This window comes from Bombyx mori, chromosome 3, assembly GCF_030269925.1.
Source record: "Bombyx mori chromosome 3, ASM3026992v2".
NCBI lineage: Eukaryota > Metazoa > Arthropoda > Insecta > Lepidoptera > Bombycidae > Bombyx > Bombyx mori.
The window spans coordinates 12,712,726-12,724,837 of record NC_085109.1 but is presented as its reverse complement, the minus strand read 5'-3'; the positions used below and the strand labels follow the sequence as shown (position 1 = coordinate 12,724,837).

General features: G+C 36.3%; 1 protein-coding gene across 2 annotated transcripts in view; it reads right to left on the bottom strand.

Moving 5' to 3' along the window:
- The window catches only part of LOC101744016 (ski oncogene), a 105,928-nt gene that overhangs the window by 72,032 nt on the left and 21,784 nt on the right, over window positions 1–12,112 (bottom strand). The window contains exon 2 of one of the 2 annotated variants that reach the window (XM_038020013.2): window positions 9,407–11,338. The exons of the other annotated variant lie outside the window; for it this stretch is intronic. Within the exon in view, the coding sequence (XP_037875941.1) occupies window positions 10,523–11,338 (816 nt within the window). The 3' untranslated portion in view covers window positions 9,407–10,522. Of the gene's footprint in view, window positions 1–9,406; window positions 11,339–12,112 lie in introns of those variants that run through there. 2 annotated transcript variants of the gene reach the window in all.

Here is a 12,112-nt window from a genome sequence, read left to right as displayed (position 1 = left end):
ACGTCCGAGTATGTACATTTATAAATGAGAGATTACGCACGTTACGTAAGTTAAGTTTACTTATTAAAAAAAAAACAACCTAAGGTTTTACATTTTTATCTCTGACTGAGCTACGAGGAGAAAAGCGTTGACTATAGAAAAAAAAAAGAACTTCTTACGTTTACTTGAAGTATCAGATTTCGTTGAAATACGTACAAACATCAGCCCATAAGTACCCAGGTAGGATAGTACCCAAATTGAACAGACAGTTGGTTGCGTGGCTCGCGGTCTTCGTAACAACGACCTAGATTGAGCGTGTTGCTAAACTACAATTCAAGGTCATTACCCCCCTGCCGTAACAACAGACGTCTAAACCACATTATTACATTACAAAGCGAATTTGAAAACATTTAAATAAATATAAGTGAAGAAACTTTACTTGCACAAACAACTTGTTCTTGTACCGGTTACATAGCGTCTCTTTCGTGCTTATTAAGTTTCGTGGGTAAGAGAGAGATGGAACGACAAGGTCACCGGTCAGCCGTTCTCTGTCAGACGGAGGGAAGCGCGGGGGGGCGAGTGCGCGGCCGCAGACGCTAGACGGCGCGCGCAACGACATGGCGGGAAACGTGACGTCACGCAGCCGCTCGGAGTCATGGAAACTGGACGAGTGAATGCAGATCGAATAAAAAACGTATTATAAACGTGTGCGTATTGCATGTGAAGCACGCGGAAGAGTAGAGCGGCGCTATTATTGAATCGCCGGTGCGTGGTACAGAAACAGCAAAGATCGCGGAAGTTTCCTGACACACCTAATCTAGCAGTTAATGAAAAAAAAAAAAAAAAATTTCTTTATAGCCGACTTTAAAAAAGGAGGAAGTTCTCAATTCGACAGTTTTTTTTTATGTTTGTTGTCATAGCTTTTAACCGGGTGAATCGATTTTGATGATTTTTTATTAGAAAGCTGACGCTTCCCGTATGGTCCCATTTCAATTTAGTCCAGTTCTGATAATGGTATCCATGAGAAAACCATATAAGTCTTAAATTTGCATTAAATACGTGTGCGACAAATAGATGAATTACTCAATAAATCAATATCACGTCAACCGATTTCGATGATTATTGTTTTTAGTGTATATTAATTTGTTTTGGAATATCTTTTTTTTTCTATTTGAAGTTTTTGTTAAAGCATGTCTATTTACAATTATCTTTATTGGAATCGAGTTCGATGTCTCAATATTGTAGAATGGCTGTCTCTAACAATCAAATCAGCACGCGGGATTACTTTGCTTGTAAGGTCATATTATTATACGCCTTCCTACGAGAGTAGGTAAATAAACAATGCATGTAATTACAAATCGATTTTATGCAGTTAATGTGTCGTCAGAAGAATCTCATATAGATTTCAGAGTCAAATTACTTGGTTGTTTAGAAAATTAGTCTCAAATGAAAATTCATGAAATTAAATTATATTTAGGGGCTTTTAAATAATATTTGGAATAATTACATATACATTTTCCAATTCCATATACAATTTTATTTTTAAACTTTAACTGTTATAAATAGAATTTGACCGAGGTATCAATATCATGATCTTTTTTATTGCCCTTGTAGGCAACTAGGCAGACGAGCATACGGCCTACCTGTGATGGTAAGTGGTTACCGTCGCGCATCGACTTCAGCAATGAGAGCCAAGGCGCTGCCTACTAAGAAAAAATACCTAACATTTTTATTGATAGATATTATATTCTTTTACTTTTATTTACGCATGTGAGTGGCGTTCGTTTTGTCACCATGCCAAATTTTATTATTAGACAACTGTCAAACCGGTGCCCTCACAGTGATTGCACAACGTTATGGTTTCGACACGATAGACAGTAGAATATAACAAATACTAGAGGTCCCGCAGTAGTCGAAATTCGACTATAATTAATTGGAATTTTAAGTTTGTACACTATTATGATTGTATTTTATACTTCTATAATCAATAATTTCGCCAAAGCAACACTATAAGAGAATATTAATAAAGACAAACAATATTTAATCTATTCTCAATTTGACCACAGCATCAAGAACAAAAGTTTATGCTATTATGTATGCATGCGTGTGTGCGTCAAATACATGATATGTAGTGTGTGTAATGTTTTCTTTATTGATTTAATGTACATTTTATGCATTATTTAAAAAAAATAATAGCATTGTGCACTTCTTCTCTATATTCTCTATAAGTGTGGATAATTTTTTACTCCTCCGTCCGCGCAATTTTCGTAAAAAAGGATACAAAGTTTTTGCTTCACGTATAGATACTTGAACTATAATTTTATCTACATATATGTTTTCTGCGTAAGCCGGAACGATTCTAGTTTGATCGCACCACTGACGTACGTTGGTAAAAATGTTTTCGCAGGATCAAAAGACTTTCCCTTTGCTAAATAATCTATCAAAAAAATATATTTGTTGTCTTTGTTTTTTTGTTTTTTTTTTCGAGCCATAGATTTTGCTGGCTTACTAAGCGCTTTTGCGGGTCGCTTTACTTTAAGTTCCACATTTCCTTGGTCACGGATGACTAAAATAGTAAAATATTTTTATTGTGATTTATTTTATGTTTCGTATACCGTACCTACATCTTTAAATTCTAAGTGTCAATCACCGCATTTAAATCGTTTCGCACTGAAATGAGTTGTACACATGTTTAACACCTTTAACGAAAGCACGTGCCATCGACTGAAAATTCATGTCACAAACCATTTAGACGCTCACTAACGTGCTGGTGTAAATAAGCTAAAACTTGTATTTAGCATGTTTTTTGGGGTACCTCTAACTTGTTTGCGAATCTTTTTTTTTATTGCTTAGATGGGTGGACGAGCTCACAGCCTACCTGGTGTAAAGTGGTTACTAGAGCCCATAGACGTAACGTAAATGCCGCCACCCACCTTGAGATATGAGTTCTAAGGTCTCAGTATAGTTGCAACGGCTGCCCCACCATTCAAAACTGAAACGCATCACTATTTCACGGCAGAAATAGGCAGAGTGGTGGCGCCTACTAGTGCGTATTCACAAGAGGTCCTACCACCTCATTAGAGGTCATTAATTAAATAAACCATAAATAATAACAAACATACTCCATAATATATGATATAAATTCCTGACACACACCATTTAACTATTTCGTGGCAAAAAAATTAATAAATGAAGATAATTATGAAACATACGGAACCATTTTTTGTGTTAAAACTCCACTCGGAGTAGTCTTTACGACTGTCAATAAGATTCGTAGAAAGCTCGGCGTGACGTACATATGTCGTGAACGTTCGCTGTAAACATGTCTATATGGTTGATATTCTCAATGGATGTACCAATATTAATTCATTCTAGAATCTTTAAAATATACTAGAGGTCCCGCAGTAATCGAAATTCGACTATAATTAATTGGAATTGTAAGTTTGTACACTATTATGATTGTATTTTATACTTCTATAATCACAAATTTCGCCAAGACTACACTATAAAAAATATTAACAAAGACAAACAATATTTAATCTCAATTTGACAACAGACGTCAAGAACAAAAGTTTGACACAGTTGCCTTGCGGTCCCCGTACGGTTCACACGTATCGGTCGACGCGGCGCGGTTAACGAGTAATTACGAATATAATATCACTACCGAGTGTTCTGTTTTAACACCGTTTGTCAAGTTAGGGGTACTCCTGGCAACGGGAGCCCCTTCTGACACTATGGATAAACCTACCCCCACCGTAAGTTATGCCAATGTCACATCTAAAACCAGCTACCCGAAGAAAGATCAAGCTATTATTATAAACTCAATCGACGGAATCATGATTCGAGACTACTTGTTAGCCCTTTCCGCAGTGACCAAATCAACGTCAATCCGCTTCATTTCTCGCATTTCCAACTCGAGAATCTGCGTGTACTTGGACTCAAAACAAACAGCTGACGAATTGGTTGACGTCATTAAAAACGTTAAAGTGAAAGACCACGTATTGGAGATTCGGCCGCTGATAACAAGAAACAAACGTATCGTTTTATCCAACGTTTGCCCCATAATTCCGCACGATATCTTAGAAGAAAAATTTAATGAAATGGGTATTAAAGTATTGTCTCCCATAACATTCATGAAAGTGGGCATCCCGGACCCTGGTTTTTCACACATTATGAGCTTTAGGAGACAGGTATACGTTTCCCCTGAGGATGAAAAAAGATTACCAGAATCGATGCAAATTAACTATGATGAAACCAATTATTGGATTTATATTACAAACGAAACAATGAAATGCTTTGTATGTAATGGAATGGGACACTTGGCAAAATACTGTCCGCAAAGCAGTCAACAGGTTCTTGGTACCAAAGGCCCTAACAACCTCACGCAAGACAATTCAACTACTTCCAATGACACTACAGTCGAATCCAACAAGCTACCGTCACAGTCTCTCAATTCTACAATTAATCTTGAATATGAAATAAACCAAATCTACCCCCCTACTGAAATTTCCAAACCGCAAGTACCAACAAACTTACTACCACACAATAAATTTGACATATACAAAGGTGTTAAGCGGATTCATCCATCTACCTCTTCAGAACCATCACAACCGGAAATAAATCAAGCTGAACCTACTTTAGATGACAGTAATATTATAGTCAGTGATTACACGGATGAAACCGACAGCAATTGGTCTCTGGACGAAGAACTAAAGAAGACCCCTAAGTCACTCAAGAAGAAGAAGAAAACTCTCGATGACAGAAGTGAAGAACAAGTTTGGAAGGATATTAAAAAAGAGCTGGATCAGTCAGAAACACTACCTCACTTCCCACTCACCTTAGACCAGTTTATTAGTTTTTTAGATAATTCCCGTAGCAAACAAAATCTTCAAGAACTTATCAAAGACTATACGGATGATATCCCGGATCTAATTGATATGTGCACGTTTCTCCGCACTAAAATGAATTTAAATAGGAACCTCAAAAATAGATGTACAAGATTAGTTAAGAAACTAGAACTTATCAAACTGTTAGAAACCAGTAACAAGCCATAGTCTCTTTTATTACAATTTGCTTAAAAATAAGGTAAGTGATTTAGTTATTTGACAGAATGAAAATTTTACAGTGGAATGTTAACGGTTTCCATAGACGATTAGAGAATATACAACGTATATTAAATGATATTGACCCTCTTTGTATTTGTATCCAAGAAACTAATTTTAAAAATAACTACTGTGCTAAGTTGAAGAATTATATTCATTTTTTCAAAAATCGATCAAATAGCAGTATAGCTAGTGGTGGAGTAGCTATTTATGTAAAATCACACACACTGCCCAAAGAGGTCGATATTATTAGCCCACTAGAAGTGATAGCAATAAGAATAGAATATCCTTTGGCTATTACAATATGTAACGTCTATTTGCCCAATAGTTGCCCCTTAAGTGAAAATGACCTGAATAATCTAAAAAATCAGCTTCCAACACCTTTTGTATTATTGGGTGACTTTAATAGCCACCATTTTTATTGGGGTTCAGATCACTGTGATCTGAGGGGTAAAATTATATCTGACTGGTTAGATGTAGACGAAAATATGATTCTCCTTAATACTAATCAGCCCACACACTTTAATAATAGCAATGGTCACACCAGCAGTATCGATTTAGCCTTTGCTTCACGAAGTATATCAACTTACTTTGACTGGTATGCATTAGACGATCTATACGACAGTGATCACTACCCTATTATGATTACATTAAAGATAGATTTAAGCCCCGAAAACCAAAACGCCCCGCAACACTTCAAATATCAGATGGCAGACTGGCCTAACTTTCGTTCTGATATAGAAATTAAAATTAACCAACTAAGTAGAGTTACACCCGAATCTTTGACCAGAATTAATGACTTAGTTGATGAATTTAATCAAATACTTCTCGGTTCAGCCGAAAAACATATACCTAAAACAACAGGGAAAATTAAAAAAAAACAAGTACCATGGTGGAACGACGAGTGTGATAAATCACTTAAAGAATCTAAAAGAGCATATAGACTTTATAAAAAAGAAAAAAGAAAAGCCGAATACTACCAAAAAAGTCCAAATCGTTTGGAAGATCTCCAAAATCTTCAAGATTCACTTAAGATAGATTACAAAAGAAAAAGAGCCAATGCTAGAAGAATATTTAAAGAAAGCAGAAAGAAAAGTTGGGAAAGTTTTATCACTTCCATTAATAGTTACACTCCGCCAGGGATTGTATGGCAAAAAATAAACGCTATTAATGGACAAAAAAGCAAAAAACAAACAATAGTCTTAAAAAACAATGATAGACAGTTAAGTGGTGATCCAAAAAATAACTCGGAATTATTAGCGTCTGCTTTTGCTGCAAACTCTAGCTCTAACAATTACAGCCAAGAATTCCTATCTTTTAAAAACCAAATAGAAGAGAATAATAATGTATTCGATTTTTTGGATAATAGTAACTCTATCAATCAAAATATTACAATTCATGAACTGTATTTCTATTTACACCAATTAAAACACTCTAGCCCTGGACCAGACAACATATCTAACACCTTAATCAAAAACCTTCCACTCGTGGCTCTAGAACGACTCCTTGACATTTACAACTTCATTTGGCTCAATCAAGTCTTTCCTGATAAGTGGCGAGAAGCCATTGTTATACCGATTCCGAAACCGGGGAAATTACCAACCTTAACTTCCAGTTACAGACCTATATCGCTCACTTGCAATTTGTGTAAATTACTCGAAAAAATCGTAAGTAATAGATTGAGATGGTATTTAGAACAGAATCAACTAATATCAGCAGTTCAATTTGGTTTTAGACAATATAAGTCAACATTAGATCATCTCGCGTATTTGGAAAACGAAATATTAACATCCTTTGCAATTAAAAATAAGGTTGTGGCGGTTTCCCTGGATTTGGAAAAGGCTTATGAAATGGTGTGGAAACACAGAGTCTTGTTACTCCTGGAACAGATGAATATTAAAGGTAACACCCTAGCCTTCATTAGAAATTTTTTAGAAAACAGGAGGATTAGGGTTAAGATAGATGGCATCGTTTCAGATCCTATCAATACCGAGAACGGTCTACCGCAGGGATCTGTGGTGAGCGTAATACTTTTTTTAGTTTCAATTAATAGCGTAACAGAGGTTATAGAAAGACCAGTGAAGGGATGTTTATTTGCGGATGACTTAACCCTTGTATGCAGTGGGAACAGCATTAAACCAACGCAAACACTATTGCAAAATACTTTAGATAAACTAAGTGAATGGTGTCGACATACTGGATTTAAATTTTCAGATACGAAAACTGAATTTATCGTTTTAGCAAAAAGGAAAAAGAAAGAAACAGTAAGCTTAACAATTAATAATAAACAAATTAAAGAGGTCCGTCATCTAAAAATATTAGGTTTAATCTTTGATCAAAAACTGAACTGGGTCGACCACATAAAAAAACTAAAATCAGATTGTTATAATAGACTCAACGTCATCAAAATTCTATCAGGAAGTAGTTGGGGCTCAGATAGCACATGCATTAAGAATACATACAAAGCATTGATAAGACAAAAAATTGACTATGGCTCTATTATTTATGACTCTGCATCTTCCAATATTTTAAAAACCCTAGAAAGTATACACAACACTAGTTTAAGATTAAGTCTAGGAGCCTTCAGAACAAGCCCAATAAACAGCATTCTAGTTGAAGCAGAGGAAATGCCACTAGCTTTTAGGAGAAAAGAGCTATGCCTGTCATATGCCATTAACCATATAACAAACAACAAAGACTCATTTATACTAAAGGACCCTGTACCATCGGATATAGAATTTAGGTTACAACCAACCCTTTCATCTCCTTTGAGGTTAAGAATTAAAAAATACCTCGCAGAAATAAATTTAGATTTTCCCCCGGTGTTTCCACGTAAACACCACTACTATCCTCCGTGGCACCAATCAAATTTCACAATAAATATGGAAATAGCTCAAAATAATCCCCGAGACACCACATCAGATTATATCTACAAAGATCTTTTCTACGAAATTAAAAATAATCACTTAGACTTCAAGATGTACTACACGGACGGCTCAGTCTGTGAAGGTAGATCTGGTTGCGCTATTGTATCTGAAAATTATAGTTGCAAGAATAGACTCCAAGACTATACCTCTATATTCACATGCGAAGCAGTGGCTATACTAGAATGCTTAAACATTATTAAGACAAACACAAATCACAAAAAATATATAGTTTTCACTGATTCAATGTCTACCCTCATGGCCCTTTCAAATAATCACAACAAAAACCCCCTTATTATTCTGATCAAAGAAATTCTAACCGGGCTTATAGATAACAATTACATAATAAAGCTAATCTGGATTCCTAGTCACCAAGGCATATCTGGAAATGAAAGAGCTGACACAGAAGCTAAGAGAGCCACAAAGTTAGCCCAATGTAATTACCTTACTTCTAATATACAGGATCTTAAAAAACACATTAAATGCAAGATTAAAACACTCTGGAATAGCTATTGGGTAAAAGATAATAAAAGTGCTTTATATGATATAAGAAAATCCGTTTTTGAAAAAAGGAATTTTCAGATTAATAATAGAAAAGATCAAGTAGTTTTAAATAGATTAAGAATAGGTCACTGTAACATTACTCACATCCATCTTATTACAAAAGAAGAAATAAAGAAATGTAGTCGATGTGATAGCAATATATCTATTAAGCATTTACTAACTGAGTGCCCAATGTTTAATGCAGAAAGACATACTTCTGCCTTGCCTATGTGTTTGTTTGACTGTTTAAATAATAATGTAAAATGTACTTTAAAATTCCTGAAAATTATAGATTACCATAGATTAATTTAACTATAAGCTTATAGTGGTCGTTAATGACCATTGTTGTCAAAAAGCGACCTTAAATAAATAAATAAAAAAAAAATATATAAAAAAGTTTGACAATAAATAGTATGCATCCGTGTGTGCGTCAAATACATGGTATGTAGTGTGTTTAATGTTTTCTTTATTGATTTAATGTATCTTTTATGCATTACTTAAAAAAATATTAGCATTGTGCATTTCTTCTCTATATTCTCTATAAGTGTGAAAATTTTCATACTCCTCCGTCCGCGCAATTTTCGTAAAAAGGGATACAAAGTTTTTGCTTCACGTATTAATATATTAGATTTAGACACAAATCTGTTGTTATTGGTTTGAAGAGGTGTTTTTTTTTAACAGCTGAGTTACGCAATGAGGTGTTGTCATTAAGAATCTGTTAACGAGATATAGGTATTTCGATGTTTTTTGCGCTGAGGCTGAATAAGGAAAGTCGGCCGATCTAGTATCCGTATTTTTTTTTTATCTCCAGCTAAAACTGACAACATTTTACAACGAAGCCAGAGTGAAAAACAATCATAATTTGAAAACCATTTATTTATTCCTTTTAAATCAATATAAAATATTTAACTTTTTGGTTTCTATTATTGGTTGCAAATATTCCAGGAAATAACAATAACTAAAATGAAAAAAAAAGAAAATATCATTTGCAACTCTTTCCAGTTGCCAGTGTTATAAAATAAAAATTACTGTTAGCCTACTGAAATCTTCTAAAATGGGAACAATTTTTTTTACAGCAACCAGCTCGTCGGAGGCGCGTGTAAACATCACAGTTGACCTAAATAGACTATATCTCGCCTGCGGAGCCAAGCCTTCCCATATAATGAGCGTGTCAGCCGAGTTGGGTACGATGTGACGCAATGCGGGAAAAATATAATCTGAACGTCTCGCTTTGAATTTCGCTATCTGTCAATAGATACAGGATATACCGGACACCAGACGCTCTAGTCCTGAAAGCGTTCAGTAGGCCGAACAAAGCTTGGCCCAAAAATGGAGAGCAATGTCTAATGATCAATTTTAATAACCCCTGAACTTAAAAAGACATAGGCAGGTTTCCCGCAACAAATGGCCCTTTACTTTTTATTGGAGAACAAGGCTATTGGAATCCTTGCGATGTCCAGCATGGTCATATTAGATATATCAGGGCATATATCATAAGCAAACGCTAAATTAGTCTCTGATGGATTTGGGGTTCATAGTCATATCGACACGCGACTAATCTCTTCTTCTTCGTCGCTTTCTTCATTGCTGAAGGTCGTGTCCCTGAAACTCGACCGTTGCCTGTCTCGTGAGCTGTTTCCATCTCGTCCGGTCCTCAGCTGCTCGAATGGCGGTTGCGACTGGCAACCCAGTTAGAGCGGTTACTTGATCACACCAACAGCTAGGTAATCGGCCGCGGGGTCTCTTTCCTTCTACTTTGCCCGTCACAATCACTTTGTCCAAGTTATCTGACTGTCGGCGGGCAATATGACCGAAGTAGCTGAGGATCCTCTGGTAACAGATTGTTGAGAGCCTGACTCGGATGCGAAGCTGATCCAGGATAGATTTATTTGTCCTCTTGGCCGTCCACGGAATTCGGAGCATTCGTCTCCAGCACCACATTTCAAATGCGTTTATTTTCTTGCGCTCGGATGCCTAAATTGTCCAGGACTCTGCCCCGTAGAGAAAGATTGAGAAAACTAAGGTTCGGACGAGTCTCATTTTCGTGACGTTGGAGACTTTGCGATTTTGCCATATTCGTTTGAGCTTGGTCATCGCTGTTTTGGCCATCTGCGTCCTCCTCCTTATCTCTCCCTCACTGCCTCCGCGGTCGGTCAGTAAGGACCCGAGGTATATGAACTCGCTGACAAATTCTAGATCTGATAGCTCTCCAGTTCTAGAGAGTTGACTGGTTCTGTCCACTATCATGACCTTTGTTTTGGACTTATTAACGGAGAGCCCCACTAAACTACTCTCATACTCCACTCTACGGAATAGGTCAGCAAGTTCCTTCTCAGATGACGCGAAAAGCGTGGTATCGTCCGCATATCTCAGATTGCTAATTTTTATGCCACCGACTGAGATGCCCCCCTCCCACTCCTCTAAGGCTTTCCTCATTACATATTCTCCATACACATTGAAAAGAATAGGAGAAAGTATGCACCCCTGTCGCACACCTTTTTCTGGCTTAAAAGGTCCCGAGATGACGTCATTCACTCTAACCATAGACACACCATCCCGGTAAAGGCTAGCGATCAATGATACTAGATGTTGAGGTACGCCCATTTCCCGCAGAATTCTCCACAAACAGTCCCACCGAACACAATCAAAAGCTTTTGTGTAATCTATGAAACACAAGAGTATTGGCATGTTAAACTCTCGACTTTTCTCAATTATTTGCCTTACATTTACAATTTGTTCTCGTGTTCCTCGACCCTTCACAAAACCCGCCTGTTCACTAGGGATCTGCCACTGAAAATAGGATTGTAGTCTTCCGTTAATTACATAAAGCATTACTTTACTAGCGTGCGATATTAATGCCACTGTTCGGTAATTACTACATGTTCGCGTTGATCCTTTCTTGTGTAGTGGAATAAGCAGAGATTCTTTCCAGTCTTTGACCCATTTGCCTGTCCTCCATACCTGGTTACACAGATCAAGCAGCAGCTTAATTCCTCGATCTATCGACTAATCTCTAGACGGTTGTAATAACGAATAATCTATATATATATATATAAAAATGAATTGCTGTTCGTTAGTCTCGCTAAAACTCGAGAACGGCTGGACCGATTTGGCTAATTTTGGTCTTGAATTATTTTTGGAAGTCCAGAGAAGGTTTAAAAGGTAGATAAATATGAAAATGCTCGGAATTAAATAAAAATAACAATTTTGTTAATCCTTTGATGTGTCCTCCGTCGGACAGATTCCTTTTGTTTGTTTTAAGTTTATTTTATACAAAAGCTTAGGTTTTTTATTTATCGATTGAGGCACTACGAAATCTGCCGGGTCAGCTTGTATATTAATAAATTCGCTCAAATAGGTAGTACGTTGAAACCTCACGGCGCGGGGTCAATACATCTTCCCATCAATAAAACTAAATATATACGTATTATATGATATAAACCTATATTTTTATGTATATAGCATATACAAACTCATTCCACGGTTATCACTTTATACGCCTTATATATTACATTCTGAATTTCAATCTAACTTTTGATGAAGCAATCTTAACAAACACCCCTC